Genomic DNA, 18504 nt, shown 5'->3' with positions numbered 1-18504 from the left:
TTGTGAACAACTCTGAAGAACTATTTTGTGTTATCAAGGAGAGGAATTTCATTTGGGACATTAGCTCACCCTAACACCTGAGTAGCCCTGGAATTGTTAGCCTCGCATCTCCTTCTGTCTTGCTTCCAATTAATTTTAATCTCTTACAGTCTGCTTAGTCCACTGTCAATATGGGCCAGTGTCAGTAGGAGACAGGGTTTGTTGCTTTTAACTGGCATCAACCTCGGATTTCTTGGAGTAAGTTGCCTTATAAATAGGCTGTGACTGAATGAGGTTTCCAGGTCAGCGAGATCTTTGCTGACTGAAGAATATGTATGTTGTTGGCTTTAAAAAATGAATGCGAATGTTTTCTTAAAACCTCTCTTCGTTGTTTCTGCTTCTCTTCCAGTTTGTGACAGCATCGACATCCGGAACAACACGACCAGGTTGAGCTTGCTTGAAAATTGTACTGTAATTGAGGGACACTTGCAGATCTTGCTGATGTTCAATACCAAGACTGCAGACTTCCGGGATCTCAGTTTCCCAAAACTGACCATGATCACGGACTACTTGCTGCTCTTCCGAGTCTACGGCCTCGAGAGCTTAAAGAAGCTGTTCCCGAACTTGACTGTGATTCGAGGGACTCACCTCTTCTTCAACTACGCCCTGGTCATCTTTGAGATGCTCCATTTGAGAGACATTGGCCTCTACAGCCTGATGAACATCACCCGTGGAGCAGTGAGGATTGAGAAGAATGATGAACTCTGCTACTTGTCCACCATTGATTGGTCTCGGATTTTGGATTCTGCAGAAGACAACTACATTAAGTCCAACAAGGATGACAAGGAGGAGTGTGGAGACGTGTGCCCCGGTGTGATCCCAGGGAAAAGCAGCTGCCCACCTACCATCATCAATGGCAATTTCATTGAGCGCTGTTGGACCTATGAGCATTGCCAGAGAGGTAGGGCTATGCAACAAGGTTTATTTGTGTATTTAAAACATCTTTATGCCACTTTCCCACCTGATCATGGTCCCCGAGGCAGTAGGCCATTAGAAACAACGTTCAAAATGATAAAATAATTAAGTGAAGATATATAGCAATCAATAACAGAGAAGGGACAATAATTGTTATTGGAGTGCATCAATTGCAACTAAATCTTCCAGCACCAGTGGAAGGCACCGATAGATCATAGCAGACATCTCTCTGGGGAAGGGAGTTCAATATTTTTGGTGCCGTGTCTGAGAAAGTCACCTATCTAGCCCCAGTTGGCAGTATCAGCCAAAGCAGAGATGCCTCTTCTGCAGATGTGCTGTCTGTTTTCATTGCCCCCTAACTACTCTGATGCTTGTTGTGGTAAAACAAACTCTTACACACTCGCTGTCTGTCTTTTGTCACAGACTGGTTGGTTGGTTATTCATTTAAAGCATTTCTATCTTGTCTCTCTCAAGGACCCAAGGCATAATAATAAAAAAAAATACAGACAGACAGACAAGTTCAAAATGTGCAAATTTAAATATGTAAAATGGATAAACTAGAATTAAGCTTCAGGTGGGCAGCTGTGTTGGTATGAAGTAGCAGAACAAAATTTGAGTCCAATAGCACCTTGAAGACCAACAAAGTCTTATTCAAGGCGTGAGCTTTTGTCTGCATACACACTTTCTCAGACAATGAAACAGAAATCATAAGAGTACAGATATAAGGAGAGAGTAAATTAGTAGAATCATAGAATAATAGCACTGGAAGGGACCTCCAGGATCATCTTGTCCAACCTCCTGCTGCCCACCCACAGTGACCCCAATTCCATGTCCAGATAAGGAAAGAAACAGAATCCCTAATCAATCTGGTCTGGAGGAAATTTGCCTTCTGGCCCCAAAGTTTCGTGCCTTCCTCCAGGGCTATGGGCTTAACCCTCAGGGTCTGCGGCCTGCATGCTGCCGCCTCTCCAGTACCACCACTTTTGGCTCTGCCCATGGCGGTCTCCTCACTCTAAGGCCCTGGCTCGGCCCCCCCAGCACACAGTCACGCCGGAACCGGCAGCAATGGACTCCAACCGGTCTCACAGATCTGGTTCTGGGGTCTCCCAGGCTGCCCTGGAGGGCCATCCTGATCACCTGATGGGCAAACCAGCTGCCACCCCCATCCTTGGACAGTTCCTCCCATGAGCTTGAGGGGGTGTCCCAGCTCAGCAAGTGCTCTTCTCACTTGGCGTGCTGCAGCAGCATGTCTGCCATGTACTGGAATATGAATAGCTTGCTATCCATGGCAGCCAGGTGGCACTGCAATTCCTCCCTCTTCTCCCACAGCAGGCGCCCCCCCCCCCGCACCTAGCACATGACAGGCTGCCACCCCAGGGCCTCGAGCACCCTCTGTTGCACCTCAATGCGCTTCAGATCCACATAGATGGTGTCCCCATCATAGAATTATAGAGTTTGAAGGGACATCCAGGCTCCAACTCCCTGTAGAATGCAGGAAATTCACAACTACCTGCCCACCCACAATGACCCAGTCTACTCTGGAGGAAATTTGCCTTCTGACCGCAAAGTGGCGATCAGCACTTCATTGGGCATGGAAGAAAGGGCCACAAGACCCAAACATTGACACAATACCTTCTGCCCACCCAATTACAATCTGCGTAAGTTCACAGAATGAGCTTTCTGTCAGATGGCTGTAAAGGTAAAGGTAAAGGTATCCCCTGTGCAAGCACTGAGTCATGTCTGACCCTTGGGGTGACGCCCTCCAGCATTTTCATGGCAGATTCAATACGGGGTGGTTTGCCAGTGCCTTCCCCAGTCATTACCGTTTACCCCCCAGCAAGCTGGGTACTCATTTTACCGACCTCGGAAGGATGGAAGGCTGAGTCAACCTTGAGCCGGCTGCTGGGATCGAACTCCCAGCCTCATGGGCAGACAGCTTCAGACAGCATTTCTGCTGCCTTACCACTCTGCGCCACAAGAGGCTCATGTCAGATGGCTACATCTGTTTAAAAACTTCCCAATAAGGAGAACCCACCACCTCCTGAGGACGCCTGTTCCACTGAGGAACAGCTCTAAATGTCAGGAACTTCTTCCAGATGTTAAACTGAAAATTCTTTTGAATTAATTTCAACCCACTGGTTCTGGTTCGACCTTTGGAACAACAGAAAACAACACTGCTGCATCCTCTAAGTCAGGGGTAGTCAACCTGTGGTCCTCCAGATGTTCATGGACTACAATTACCATGAGCCCCTGTCAGCAAATGCTGGCAGGGGCTTATGGGAATTGTAGTCCATGGACATCTGGAGGACCACAGGTTGACTACCCCTGCTCTAAGTGACAGCCTTTCAAGTACTTGAAGATGGCTATCATATAACCTCTCAGTTGTGATTTGTTATTCTAGCAAGGAATTACCTGATCTTCATTATCATGCTGCATATTTGTTGGACATTGACATGAGGCTGTTACTAATTTGCTATTAATTTACTGTATCTATACTCTCTTGATTCATGTTCCATTGCCTGTGGAAATATGCATGCACACGAAAGCTCACATCTGTTCCCTCTTAATAAAACAGAAAGGGGTGTTGGGGTGGGCTGTGTCCATGATCAAAACTCCCGGATTGGCCCCTTGGCCCTGGACTGACAAGCGGAGGGGCCAATTGGAAGGCGCGAAGCAATCAGGGCAATCTGGAGACATGGCTGCCAGTCTGCTCCTGACCACCACACGGAGAGAAGATCAGCAGGGCTGCCAAGGGGAACGAGAACAGAGGCTGCGCCAGGCCTTTTTGACCCAAGGCTGTCCTAACTGTCAAGTCCAACTGCAAATTGCCTCAGAACCCTGACAGAGCTGGCAGGAGCCCCCCGCTCCCCCTTCAGGCCTGCTGCGAAGGAGCCTCTGACAGGCCCTGACTGAGGGGAGGGAGGTGTTTCCAAGAGCAACGCAGGGGAGCCTGAGGGCATTCCTTTTGACGGTGGAGAACTTTCCCCTTCTGCCAAACAGTTGGCTGACAGGGAGGCCACAGAAAAGCCCCTTCTCACTTAAAATACTGCTGTGGCCGGGGCTTAGACACAGCCAAGCCATGTGTCTTTCTTCTTTGCAACTCTCTGCAGATTTGAGGCCACTGCACAGCGCTATTCTGCAGACGAAACTGGTTCTTTTGTCTCCTGTTTCATCTGCACAGCAACCCTGTGCAGTAGGCCTCAAGTCCTTCAATTCAACAACAACCTGTGTGGGAGGCCTTACATGTTTCTTCTCTACCACAACCCTGTCCAAAGTAGCCCTTTATGCCTGGGGAGATGATCTTTATACTCTGCAGGTGAGCTGTAATTCCAAGAGCTCTTCAGGCCCCACCTGGAGGTTGGCTACCCCTGGGTTGGAAATATTCCTGGAGGTTTGGAGGTGGGACTTCAAAATCGTACAATGCCTCAGAGTCCAGCCTTCAAAGAAGGCATTTTTGCCTGCAGTTGGGAGTGAGTGGTGCAGGTGTGTCCCTCCTGGGGGCTGTGGCACAGACAGGTAGACCAGCATCAATCCTGTGAGTCTGGAAAGTGCAGGAAGATCTAAATAAATTCTTACAGCCTGAAACTGTAAATAGTGAACAAGTAAATGGCTGGAGACACATGGGAACTGACTTGACTTTTTCTAACCTTGGCCTGGCTATTAAAAACCAGTATAAAAAAACCTTACTAAGGTCAAGACTGCTGTGCACAGAGAGTCTTCCTCTTAGGGTTGCCAGCTTCCCTGAGAGGCTCTCTACCCCACCTCCCTCTTCGGGAGTCTGCTATGGGGAGAGGAAGGGAAGACGATTGGAAAATGCTTTGAGACACCTGAGACCTGCTGGGTCACTGCGGCCCATTCCCAGTTCTCTCAGATCTCTCACAACCCCACATACCTCACAGGTTGACTATTGTGGAGAGACAAACGGAAAAGGTGTTTTTAAACTGCTTTGAGACTCCTTTGGGTAGTAAACAACAGGGTACAAAAATCCATTCTTCTTCTAAGGAGCAACCATGAAAGAAGCATGTGGGTACATAACATTTTATAAACAGTAAAAAAATGGAAAAGAAGGAACTGGGTGGACACCTGTGTACTGTGACTACCCCATGTGTATTAGGGCAGGGGGACATTTTGGTGTCTGTGGCCTAATTCACACAAGAAGGGAAATGGCACAGAACTGGGGGGAATTGATTGCCATGTAATCTTCCCCTAAGAAGAATCTCCAGTCTGATTTTCCCTTCACATATCTGAAGACATGGCTCTGGAAAGCTCATCTTTAACCACTATGCCACAATTCCCAAAGGTCAGTCCTGTCCCATAATCAACGAACATTCCACACCACAGGTTCTTGACACCCATATCTCCACACCCATGGCCTCATTTGCCACCATGCCACCACAACCTCCCACACAACACACATGACAACCCCATGCCCTTACAGACTGGACAGCTCCTCCGCTTCCTCTTCCAACTGCCAAGCTCTAGCGCCCGTTGTATTCTTAGATACAAGGGGTTTTGCCCCAATCTTGAATAAAACTGTTGTTGCTATTGGACAATTAGAATCATAGAGTGGGAAGGGGCCATCCAGGCCACCTAGTCCATTCCCTGCTCAATGCAGGATCAGCCTACAGAACCCAGGATCAGTCTCTGTCCAGCTGCTGCTTGAAGACCACCAGTGTGTGTGTGGGGGGAGACTCACCACCTCAGGCAGCCCATTCCACTGCTGAACTAGACTCATAGAATCCTAGAGTGGGAGGGGGGCCACACAGGACATCTAGTCCCACCCCCTGCTCAATGCAGGATCAGCCTAAAACATTCAGGATAAGGATAAGGAAGTGAGGGGCAGCTCCTCACCTCCTGAGTCAGCTCTTGGGGGGGGGGGGTGATGGGGTCCGAACCCTGAGATCTTGTTAGCTTACGATATCAGGGATTGAACCAGGAAGGGCCTGTATTCTTCCACAGGAACCTGGACACTTCAGGCAGGCAACTTCTGAGCATATGATTTTTGGTCAAAGTGAATCCTCAGCCAAAGATAGCAATATGACTGGCTGAATCACTGATTTGAACAGTGCTGATCCATGGGCTTGGGGGAGTCAAGTGGTGCATTCTTAACTCCACCAGCTGAATGAGAGTGGTAGTTTTGGTCCCATCACCTACTGTGGCACCCTGCCTCCTGATAATTGCCAGTCAGGTATTATAGACAAAAGAGCCTCTTGTGGCGCAGAGTGGTAAGGCAGCCATCTAAAATCTTTACCCATGAGGCTGGGAGTTCAATCCCAGCAGCCGGCTCAAGGTTGACTCAGCCTTCCATCCTTCCAAGGTCGGTAAAATGAGTACCAAGTTTACTGGGGGGTAAACGGTAATGACTGGGGAAGGCACTGGCAAACCACCCTGTATTGAGTCTGCCATGAAAACGCTAGAGGGCGTCACCCCAAGGGGCAGACATGACTCGGTGCTTGCACAGGGGATACCTTTACCTTTACCTTTATTATAGACAAGCAACTCTTACCTTGCCCTCCCCAAGTCTGAACAGATGTTGTGGCTTGAAGGCATGGAATAAGCATGGAATAAGCCAGCTTCTTTCATATTTTGTAGCCATTTGTAGATCTCTTCCTCTTTCCCACCTTCTTATGTTTACAGTCCGTGCAGGATCTGTGGTCTCTGAATTGATTTGGTTCTTCTCAGAGCCAGTGTGGTGTAGCGTGGTGCTGTATTTGGAGCCAAGAGATCCAGGTGTGAGTCACAACTTGGCCCATGAAGGTTGAGCAAGTGTCTTACTCATAGGGTTGATGTGAGGAAAAAACTAATGGAATAGCCACATCATCGTATACTATTTTGAGCTCCAAGCAGGAAGCCCAGCATATCAATGGGAAGGAGGTCTCTGTAAATCTAAATTCCTTGCTCCTGTGTTTGGAAGTTGATGATGAAGAAGCGCTTGGGCTTTTTTACACCCCACTTTTCTCTGTCTCAAGGAATCTCAAAGTGTCTTTTGATCACTTCCATTTCTGTCCTCACAACAGTTACCCTGTGAGGTGGATGAGGCTGAGAGAGCTCTGGCAGAACTGGGACTGGTCTCAGGTCACCCAGCATCAGATTTCATGGGGAGAAAGAGTGCGGAACTGAACCTTTTTCTCTAGATTAGAGGCTGCCACTCTTAACCAGGACCACTAGTTGTGTGAGTCATCACTGTGATATGAGACACAAAGGTGACTCACTGGATGTCAGCCTGACTCCTGCTTTGCCCGTGTGGCATCATTCCCTGTTTTTTTCATTTGGCCTTGGCATACCAAATGCAGCAGTGCAGCATGGGAGTAAAGCAGACTTGTGGCAGGGTCAGCACATATGGACACAGTGGTTATGTAGCCCGGGGCTCACACCTGGCCAAACTGCTGCTGGAAACATCCAAATACATTGTTGGAGACTTCTTGGAAACAGAACTTTTCCAGCAAATCAAATGCCTGGAACTGCACATGTGGACATTTTATAAATTCAGAAACTGCTTCATAAATATCATGCGCTTATCATCTCGTAAACTTTAATCACTTGAAATCTTCTGTGGCATTGTTTTGGGACTGCTGGAGGAAGGCAAAGGAACACAATTTTGATCAAACCATCACTCAGTATTGATCTTTCGTGCACTTCCTTGTAAGTCTTTTCCTTTTTTCTTTTCTGTTTTTGTTTTGCAAGGCTGAGTGCACCGTGCTGAGTGGTGCTACTGAGCTGATATCCAAGTAGGGGCAACTGACTCAAGCAGTTTTGGCTCTCTGAACTCCCTGTGTGTTTCACAAACCTTCTCAGAGGCTCTTCAGACAGTGCTTCCCCTCAGCCAGTGTCACTCTACTTGATCACATTTGTAACAACCATGACCTCACGTCCTTCCTTTGGTTCAGGGGTGTCTCCATCTAGGTATAACCTGCTGGTGGGGACCATGGGCAGTGACTAAAGCTTTTGAAACTGAGTCCTGTCAAAATTATTGTGTTCCTTTTTTCCCTCTCCCTCCTCAATAAAACAAAGTGAGACACTTGGGAATCACCCTGTTCCGATACTGCAGCTAGGGCAAGGGAAAAGGGTTGACTGTGGGATACGTCTGCTGGGTTAGCCTCCAGTCACCTGGCACTTTGCAGGGAGGTAAGCTCCAGAAGTCCTTACCATTTCCCCTGTCCAGAAGGAGGAAGCAGCCTTCTGTGGAGGTTGATCCTTGAGCCTTCTGGCTCATCAATGACCCCCTGAGATCTTTTCCATGCAAAGCATGAGCTCCACTGTCACTGAGCCACAGACTTAATAATAGGAAGGGAGTGGGTCAGCCCTTCTTGAAAGGTGCTGCAATCTCCTTCCCTGGAGGGCTTTAAGGCAGAGGCTAGGTGGCCGTCTGCCAGGGATTCCATACTTGCGTATTCTTGCAGTGAGCTTGTGGCGCTGGAATAGATTTGTTTGTTTGCTTAATTAATATCGTCTTTCTTGCTGAGGCTCAAGGCAGATTATGGGATATAAAGCACTGCAGTTATATAGCCTAATACAGTGGTCCCCAACCTTTTTCAGGCCGGGGACTGGGGGGAGGGAGAGGGAGTTTGCACCCACGCCTCCCCCCTCCCCACAGCGTGGCACTCGTCGGCAGGCTCAAACCCCCCTGCAGCTCAGGAGCGGAGTTGCCGCACCTGCACGTTTGCGCCCACGCCTCCCCCTCTCCACAGCGCGGCTGGGCTTGAGTGATTCGGCCGCCAGCGCCCGTGCCTCCCTCCCCTCCGCTGAAGCTCGGTTCTCCAGGGAGTCCTTCCTTCTCATGAGGTGGCCAAAGTATTTGAGTTTCATCTTCAGGACCTGGCCTTCTAAGGAGCAGTCAGGGCTGATCTCCTCTAGGACTGACCAGATTGTTGGCCTTGCAGTCCAAAGGACTCGCAAGAGTCTTCTCCAGCACCAGAGTTCAAAGGCCTCAATTCTTTGACGCTCAGCCTTCCTTATGGTCCAACTTTCACAGCTATACATTGCAACTGGGAAGACCCTAGCCTTGACTAAACGCACTTTCGTTGGCAGGGTGATGTCTCTGCTTTTTAGGATGCTGTCTAGATTTGCCATGGCTTTCCTCCCCAGGAGCAAGCGTCTTTTAATTTCTTGGAGCCTAGGAAAATAAAATCTGTCACTATCTCCATTTCTTCCCCATCTATTTGCCAGGAATTGAGAGGGCCGGATGCCATGATCTTTGTTTTCTTGATGTTGAGTTTCAGGCCAACTTTTGCATTCTCCTCCTTCACCCGCATCAACAGGCTCTTTAGTTCCTCTTCACTTTCTGCCATTAGAGTGGTATCATATGCATATCTGAGGTTGTTGATATTTCTCCCTGCAATCTTGATCCCAATTTGTGACTCCTCTAATCCCGCCTTTCTCATGATGTGCTCCGCATACAAGTTAAATAGGCAAGGCGACATTGATTTTTCTCAATTTTGAACCAATCAGTGATTCCATGTTCGGTTCTCACTGTTGCTTCTTGACCTGCATATAAGTTTCTCAAGAGACAAATAAGATGCTCTGGTATTTCCATCTCTTTAAGAACTTGCCTCATTTGTTGTGGTCCACACAATCAAAGGCTTTAGCATAATCAATGAAGCAGAAGTAGACGTTCTTCTGGTACTCCCTAGCTTTCTCCATGATCCAGCGTATGTTGGCAATTTGATCTCTAGTTCCTCTGCCTCTTTGAAATCCTGCCTGTACTTCTATTGCTGGAGCCTTGTAAAATTTTGAGCATAACTCTGCTAGCATGAGAAATGAGTGCAATGGTGCGGTAGTTTGAACATTCTTTGCCATTGCCCTTTTTTGGGATTGGAATGTAAACTGACCTTTCCCAATTTTGTGGCCATTGTTGAGTATTCCAAATTTGCTGGAATATTGAGTGTAGCACTTTTACTACATCGTCTTTTAAGATTTTGAATAGTTCAACTGGAATGCTGTCACCACCACTAGCTTTATTTTTGCTCAGACTTCCTAAGGCCCATTTAACTTCACATTCTAGGATGTCTGGCTCCAGGTCAGTAACTACCCCAATGTGGTTATCAGGGATGTTAAGCTCACGCTTGTGTAGTTCTTCTGTATAATTTTGCCACCTTTTTAAAATCTCTTCTGCTTCTGTGAGGTCCCTACCATTTTGGTCCCTTATCATACCCATCTTTGCATGAAACGTTCTCTTCATATCTCCAATTTTCTTGAAAACATCTCTGGTCCTCCCCATTCTACTGTTTTCTTCTATTTGTTTGCACTGTTCATTTAAGAAGGCATTCTTATATCTTCTAGCTTTTCTTTGGAATTCTGCATTCAATTGGGTGTATCTTTCTCTTTCTCCCTTGCCTTTCACTTCCCTTCTCTCCTTAGCTATTTGCAAAGCTTCCTCAGACAGCCATTTTGATTTCTTGCATTTTTTCTTTGGGATGGTTTTAGTTGCTACCTCTTGTACAATGTTGCGAACCTCCGTCCATAGTTCTTCAGGCACTCTGTCTATCAGATCTAATTCCATAAATCTATTTGTCTCCTCTACTGTATATTCGTCGGGGATATGATTTAATTCATACCTGAGAGTCTTAGTGTTTTTCCCTACTTTCTTCCACTTAAACCTAAATTTTGCAACAAGAAGTTGATGATCTGAACCACAATCAGCTCCTGGTCTTGTTTTTACTGACTGTATAGAACTTCTCCATCTTTGGCTGCAGAGCACACAGTCAATCTGATTTCTGTGTTGACCGTCTGGTGATGTCCATGTGTAGAGTCATCTCTTGGGTTGTTGGAAAAGAGTGTTTGCTATGACCATTGTATACTCTTGACAAAATTCTACCATCCTGTGCCCTGCTTCATTTTGTATTCCAAGGCCAAACTTGCCTGTTATCCCGGTTATCTTTTGGCTTCCTACTTTAGCATTCCAATCCCCCATGATGATAAGCACATCATTTTTTGACGTTGCTTCTAGAAGGTGTTGTAGGGCTTCATAGAACTGGTCGACTTCATCCTCTTCAGCAGCAGTGGTTGAGTGGTTTGCCTTGGATTCGAACTGAGATCATTCTGTCATTTTGGGGATTGTATCCCAAGACTGCTTTTCCTACTCTCTTATTGATTATGAAGGCTACTCCATTTCTTCTGCGAGATTCTTGTCCACAGTAGTATACCTGATGGTTGTCTGAATTAAATTCCTGTCCATTTTAGTTCACTGATTCCTAAAATGTCGATGTTCAGTCTTGTCAACTCTTGGTTGACCACGTCCAGCTTGCCTTGATTCATGGATCTGACGTTCCAGGTTCCTATGGAATAAAAATCTTTACATCATCGGACTGTCTTTTCGCCACTAGTTACTTCCACAACTGAGCGTCCTTTCGGCTTTGGCCCAGCCGCTTCATTCATTCTGGCGCTACTCGTACTAGCCGTCTGCTCATCCCCAGTAGCATATTGGACACCTTCCAACCTGAGGGGCTCATCTTCCAGCATCATATCGTTTTGCCTCTTGAATTTGTCCATTGGGTTTTCATGGCAAAGACACTGGAGTGGTTTGCCATTTCCTTCTCCAGTAGATCACCTTTTGTCAGAGCTCTCAGCTATGACCTGTCCATCTTGGGTGGCCCTGCACGGCATAGCTCATGGCTTCACTGAGCTACACAAGCCCCCTTGCCACAGCAAGGCAGCGATCCTTGAAGGGGGTCAGAAAGTGTAGTGCAAGGTATAAAACAATACTGTAAAATCAAGATGATGCCTACAATAATCACTGCAGTGGACTTCAATCCTGTTGCATTATAAAAGTACACTCTAATACAAGTAAATTTATTTTTAAATCCCCTCCTGAGCATTCCCATGAGAGAAGTGTGGGACCTTTCCTGACTTACTTGGGCCATTCACAAGATGTGATAATATGGCTCAGAGTGTTGCATTTGGGAAAGGAAAAGGGACCGTAATCCATTTCTACTATATTGTTGCCTTTCACTTTACGCATGCTCTGGCTGTTTAATCATGTCATGTTTAAATGCTCCTGCCTTGAGTCTCACTGAGAAAGGCAGACATAAATAAATCAGTTAGAAGGGTCAGGATTGTATCCAACTATACAATACAGAACACACTTTTTGTGTGTACTTCCCCTCAAGGGTTCACCAGAGTCTGTTGACGCTGATCACTGTCCGTTCCAGTGGACAAAATATCAAGGGGTGCTGCTGCATTGACCTCTTGGTCTTTTCCATTTCTTTTTGCATAATATTTCTCCCCCTACACCTGATAGCTTTCCACAGGGGAAGCAGTTTCTGCTCTCAAGACAGAACTCTACCTTGGCATGCTTGCTTGGTAAGATTGGGGGGGGGGCAGGTTTCAAACTTAAACTTTATCAGTTGTTGGTTTTGCTAATGGGTTAAGGGAAGAGAGTGAGGCTGAAAGAGTGAGATAAGAAAGAGCAGATAAAGTGCTGTGGGCTATGACCCAAGGGATATTTCTCCTAGGAGTTCCAAGGAGAGCTCCCATCCAGGGGCCACCTGGCAAAGATGTCTTCTGATTTTCTTTATTTCCTTCATAGTTCTGTAGAAGTCCCTGCCTCTGCCAAGCTCTTGAAATAAAGGTCCTTAGCTCAGTTCACAGCTGGAGAGGGGGCAGTGATCTGCTATGTTTACTGAGGTAGAAATATTACTTAGCAACAGTGTACTGTGGTATTTTAAGAAATGTCCTGGGAATTCCATAAACTGAGTTTTATCAGAGGTCTTCCCATTTCCCGCCGTCTGCCTCTCAGTGTGGGAAACGAGTCTCAAAGGTAGTTCGGAATTACTCCAGTTATCCTCCAGGGTGTGATCTTTCTTAAAAGCTGTTGAAATACACACAAATGTTTCCTGTTGCTAGTGAAGGGGAAGGAAAGGGCGTTATTGATGTTGCTGTCTTCCCATTCTCTCCCCCTTCCCCATAGTCAGCTTCATAGAATCATAGAGGAGAGATGGAAGAAACCATGTGCACTCAATGCAGGAGCAGCCTAAAGCCTGTTCAGTTTGTTCTTGACCATTTACCCAATTTAGGCCAATAGGAATGGTTTCTCCTAGGGGAAGAGTAAGGGGCAGAAGACCACCTTTTGCGAAACCACACCAGACAAGCCCCTCACTGATGACCACTAGTCTCCAATAGGAATTCTCTGAGGCCAGCCCTAAAGGAGTGATTTAAAATAGTTCAAAGTATATCCACTCAGTAATGATCTACCGCAGTGGTCCCCAACCAAGGGGCCGTGGCCTGGTGCCGGGCCGCAAAGGCCTCGGCACTGGGCCGCGGCTCCCTCTCCCCGCCCCCCTGCGGCGAGAAGCTTGCTAGGCCGTGAGCAAATCGGCCAGCCCGGCAAGCTTCTTTCTGCAGGAAGCGGGGGGGGGGGGGAGGGAATTGCAGCCGCCGGCATGCTGGCAGCGCAAATGTATATGCGCGGACCTGCCACGCATGCACATTTGCGCCTGGCGGGGCCGCAGACGCATGTGTGCAGCAGTTTTGCACATGCATGCATGCGTGGGCCTGTCGTGCATGCGCGTTTGCGCCCCACCGGGAGTGCAAACGCGCATGCACAACATGCCCACACATGTGCAAAACTGCAGCGTGTGCACGTTTGCGGCCCCACCATGCGCAAACGCACATGTGCGACAGCTCCACACATGCCCGTTTGCGCGGGGGCTGACGCGCATGTGCGGGCCCCCAGGTCGCCCTCTCCCCCACCCCTTGGTAGCGGTCCGCAACTGAAAAAAGGTTGCAGACTGCTGATCTACAATATTGAAGTCTGCTTATAAATCTAGCAAGTGCCACAAAGACATCTCCTTACAACTCCGCAACAATAACGGCTGATACTTGAGTTTTTAAAAATGAACGCTGGGAATCAGTACGAAGTTGCAGTCAGTTGTTATAGCACTTAGCAATGTCACTGTCAGAAGGAGAAGAAGAGTTGGTTCTTATATACTGTTTTTCTCTATCTGAAGGAGGCTCAAAGTGGCTTACAGTCGCCTTCCCTTCCTCTCCCCACAACAGACACCCTGTGGGATGGGTGAGGCTGAGGGAGCCCTGATATTCCTGCTCGGTCAGAACAGCTTTATCAGTGCTGTGGTGAGCCAAAGGTCACCCAGCTGGCTGCATGGTGGGGAGCACGGAATCAAACCCGTCTCGCCAGATTACAATCCACACTCCTAACCACTAGAAGAAGAAGAAGAAAAAGAAGAAGAGTTGGTTCTTATATGCCGCTTTTCCCTACCCGAAGGAGGCTCATAGTGGCTTACAGTCGCCTTCCCCTTCCTCTCCCCACAGCAGACACCCTGTGGGGTGGGTGGGGCTGAGAGAGCTCTGATATCACTACCTGGTCGGAACAGTTTTATCAGTGCCGTGTCGAGCCCAGGGTCACTCAGCGGGCTGCATGTGGAGGAGTGCAGAATCAAACTGGCATGCCAGATTAGAAGTCCGCACTCCTAACCACTACACCAAGCTCGCTCACTACTGATTACAGTTTTTTAAAGTCCTCCAGTAGTGTTGGGTGTGAGGCAAGAAAAATGCAGGGGAAACTGCTGCAGGGCTGCTCTGGTGCCTCTGCATTGACAGCAACAGCTGGTTCTGCAATGAGGAATCCTTGTCATGTGGGAGTAGCCCTTGAGCCTCAGCACAGGCCCGCTGAAACCAGGGCCCTTTCTGCTCTCTTCACCTCATCACTGCGGTTTAAGGGCACATTCCCAATTCCCAAGGGTTATGTTCTCTACAGTAGTGATCCCCAACCTGTGGGCTGCGGACCACATGCGGTCCTTCGACTAATTGGAGGTGGGCTGCGAAGGACGCCTTCCCCCCCCCAGCCCTTTACTTCATCCCCCCCGGCCCTTTACAACACACTTCGGGTGTCCTTGTCTCCCATCACTCCCAGATGGGACTATCTCTTTGCAGAGAAACAAGCTCAGGGTTCCCATTGATTTGTCATTGTCATGAGTTAAAATCTCCATGAAAATAAAATGTTCCTTATGTTCATTGTTGTGGCGTGTCTGTATCTTATTTTGAAGGGATGTTTAAACATTACCATAGCGATCAGAGAGCATTAGGGCAGTGGTTGAGAGTAGAGGAGTAAACTACCCCCACTTACCGGGCCTCAGTAAAAGGTGTTGAGTGGTCCCCGGTGATAAAAAGGTTGGGGACCACTGCTCTACAGTGCCTTGCATAGTGGAGCATCATAGCTGTGGAGGAGTTATGAAGATCGTGAGCTATGCATACATGCCCGATGATGCTCGGTTCTCCTCTTTCTGTTGTCTTATACAGTCTCTATGAAATGTCCATCCTATGTTTTCCCATTTTCCCAAATGCTCATGTTTATTGCTTCAAGAGCTGCTCACGCTTGAGTTACAGGCTGTTCCTCTGGAATTCCTGTGGAATTTAGCTATGTGGCCATACTAAAATTGCAGAGCCCTGACATGTGGTTCTGCAACTATCTGCTCTAGCTGGAGTCCCAGAAGAGGCCCATGGCTTTCCCTATTTGCAAAACAACTTGAGCATGAGCTAGCAAATCTAGGGCCAAGGCAAGTTCTAGGGAGGGATTTAGTTTGACCCGCTGAACCTGCCAAAGTCCCACTCTGGAAAGCATTAACTCAACAGATGCAAAGAGAGATGCCCCAAAGAAAGGGTGGTTGTGAAAGGTTCCCTGGGAAGCCCCAATGGTCCCTCTCCAGAACAAAGCACTGATACTGCCTTGCATGTCCTGTCTCGATTCCAAAAGAGGTGGAGGTTTCCTCTTCTGTAATGTGTGCTTGGCTGAAAAGGGCACTGAATGTCCATCCAGAGGTTGCATAAACAAGGCTGGTTGGTGGCAGAAGAGTGTGTGTCCATGTTTTTCTTTGCTTTCAGACATGAAACAGTTTCTTGGTTGGTTTAATAACTATGGCCAGCAAGGCTAGTCCTTTGCTTGTAGGGGGAAAAGGTTACACTTTTCAGAAAGTGCCTCCGTTTTAGAGAAACGTTTGTTAGCTGTTTGAGCAGCCTGTACTGTGACGTGCAGCACCTAGAGCAGGGGTGGCCACACACTGGTTCTCCAGATGTCCATGGACTACAATTCTTGTGAGCCCCTGCCGGCACTAAGGGGCTCATGGGAATTGTAGTCTGTGGACATTTGGAGAGCTACAGTTTCGCCACCCCTGGCTTAAATAGTCAGATTGGGATCTGTAAGACCCCGGTTCAGATCCCCACTCTGCCTTGGAAGCTTGGGCAAGTCACACGCTTTCAACCCAGCCTAACTTCCGTGTTGGTCTGAAGTAGCAGAACAAAGTTCGAGCCCAGGGGCACCTTGAAGACCAACACAGTTTAATTCTGTGGTCCATTCCGCATGACTTCAAAGTAGCAGAAGGGTTGCAAATTGTAAACGCTACTAATTTGCAGTTCCGCAAGACGTCGCACACAATCTGCCACACTCCTGAAACAGCAAAAAGCGATTCGTTGTAGCGCTTCTAGGGAAATTGGGAAGAGTGGATTCACCCTCCGAAAAGCGCTACACTCTTGCAAACAGTCTGCAACACTAGCGAAAAAGACCTGTTCGTTCCCATTGTTGCGGTTCCAGCAAAGTCCCTCCCCCTGGCTCTCTCCTCCGAACTTCTGGCGAAGCGATCGCCATTTTTTTTTCTCGGAGCGAGCAGAAAGCAACGAACTGGCGAGCCTTCATTCATCCACCAAGGCTTCTCCGGCTACAGTCCCTCCACAGAAGTGCTTTAAAGCTCCCCTAAGTCCCCAAGCACAACACAGCCCCGTTTGCCAGTTCCATTAATTTTCGGCCGAAAATCGCACCCGTGCGGGGGGGGGGATTTTTCTTTTCACCGTGGCAACCATGAATCGCCAGCTCACACGCTAGCTGCCAGCTAAATGAGACTCTCCGTTGCAATGAATTAACGCATATTCTTTGCAACGTGTGTGTGTGTGTGTGTGGGTTTTTTTTTTTTTTACTTTTCTTAAAGGGAAAGGGGCTTTCCCGGAGCATGATACCAACCGCCCATTGGCTGTTCATTTGACTGACGGCCGGGGGTGGGACAAAGCACAGGAAAAATTGCTTTCTGTCTAGCGATTTTAGCGAGACTGGAAACCTGTGGGAAACGAATGAAACGCTACTGGGTTCCACTAAAAAAGCAGGTACGCGTAATGCCGAGATTGCACTTTTAAAAATAGCATTTCCGCTTTGTGGGACCAATTGGCAACATTGGTCCTTGTGCGGAAACACCCTGGGAATAATCTTAATAATTAAACTTTGTGGGTCTTCAAGGTGCCCCTGGACTCAAACTTTATTCTATTGTTAGCATTGTTTTGAAAGACCCAGCGTGGTTGTCATGGTTAAGAGCAGCAGACTCTATTCTGGAGAACTGGGTTTGATTCTTCACTCCTCCTTCATATGCAGCCAATGGGGTGACTTTGGGTCAATCACAGTTTTCTTAGAGCTCTCTCAGCCCCACCTACCTCACAGAGTGTCTGTTGTGGGGAGAGAAAGGGAAAGTTGTTTGTAAGTCCCTTTGAGCCTCCAGGTAGTGAAACGCAGGGTATATCCCCCCCCCACACACACACACACTCTTCTTCTCCTCTTAGATATCTTTCTTTAGTGGCTGATGCAGCATTTACTCCCCAGACCCACTTCAGACTGGAAACATTTTAGATGCTTCTTGACAGTGTGTCTTGGAAGCACCTTAGATCCAGGCATCAGGGCCACTCCTTGAAGATGCACAGGATTTCTGAATGAGCTGTTGAATAGGCAAGAACTGAAGGGGATCAGCGTTTCCCCTCTCTTGGTTCCCCCCCTGTACAAGCAACAGGAACTTTCCAGGGGGGCAGGGAGGGCGGGATAAAAAGTCTCCATTCTCAAAAATACTTTTAACAAAATAAATAATAAGTTACTGAACTGCCCTCGGTTCTGAACCATCTGTGGTTACCAAATCCTTCACATGCTGTTGCAATTACATTGCACAGGACTAGTAGAACTGTGTTAATCATAGAATCATAGAATCATAGAGTTGGAAGGGCCCATACAGGCTATCTAGTCCAACCCCCTGCTCAATGCAGAATCATAGAATCCTAGAGTTGGAAGGGGCCATACAGGCCATCTAGTCCAACCCCCTGCTCAATGCAGAATCATAGAATCCTAGAGTTGGAAGGGGCCATACAGGCTATCTAGTCCAACCCCCTGCTCAATGCAGAATCATAGAATCCTAGAGTTGGAAGGGGCCATACAGGCCATCTAGTCCAACCCCCTGCTCAATGCAGAATCATAGAATCCTAGAGTTGGAAGGGGCCATACAGGCCATCTAGTCCAACCCCCTGCTCAATGCAGAATCATAGAATCATAGAATCATAGAATCCTAGAGTTGGAAGGGGTCATACAGGCCATCTAGTCCAACCCCCTGCTCAATGCAGAATCATAGAATCCTAGAGTTGGAAGGGGCCATACAGGCCATCTAGTCCAACCCCCTGCTCAATGCAGAATCATAGAATCATAGAATCCTAGAGTTGGAAGGGGCCATACAGGCCATCTAGTCCAACCCCCTGCTCAATGCAGGATCAGCCCAAAGCATCCTAAAGCATCCAAGAAAA

The 18504-nt window shown here is 47.8% G+C and overlaps 1 protein-coding gene across 2 annotated transcripts in view; it reads left to right on the top strand.

Moving 5' to 3' along the window:
* INSR (insulin receptor) overlaps positions 1-18504 on the top strand; it is a 93758-nt gene that overhangs the window by 28603 nt on the left and 46651 nt on the right. For both annotated transcript variants that reach the window (XM_077331819.1, XM_077331818.1), the window contains exon 2: positions 389-940. In XM_077331819.1, the coding sequence (XP_077187934.1) occupies positions 389-940 (552 nt within the window). The remainder of the gene's footprint in view (positions 1-388; positions 941-18504) is intronic.

Source organism: Paroedura picta, chromosome 4 (genome assembly GCF_049243985.1).
Source record: "Paroedura picta isolate Pp20150507F chromosome 4, Ppicta_v3.0, whole genome shotgun sequence".
Lineage (NCBI taxonomy): Eukaryota > Metazoa > Chordata > Lepidosauria > Squamata > Gekkonidae > Paroedura > Paroedura picta.
The sequence above is the reverse complement of the archived record's forward strand: the minus strand, read 5'-3'. Positions and strand labels throughout refer to the sequence as shown.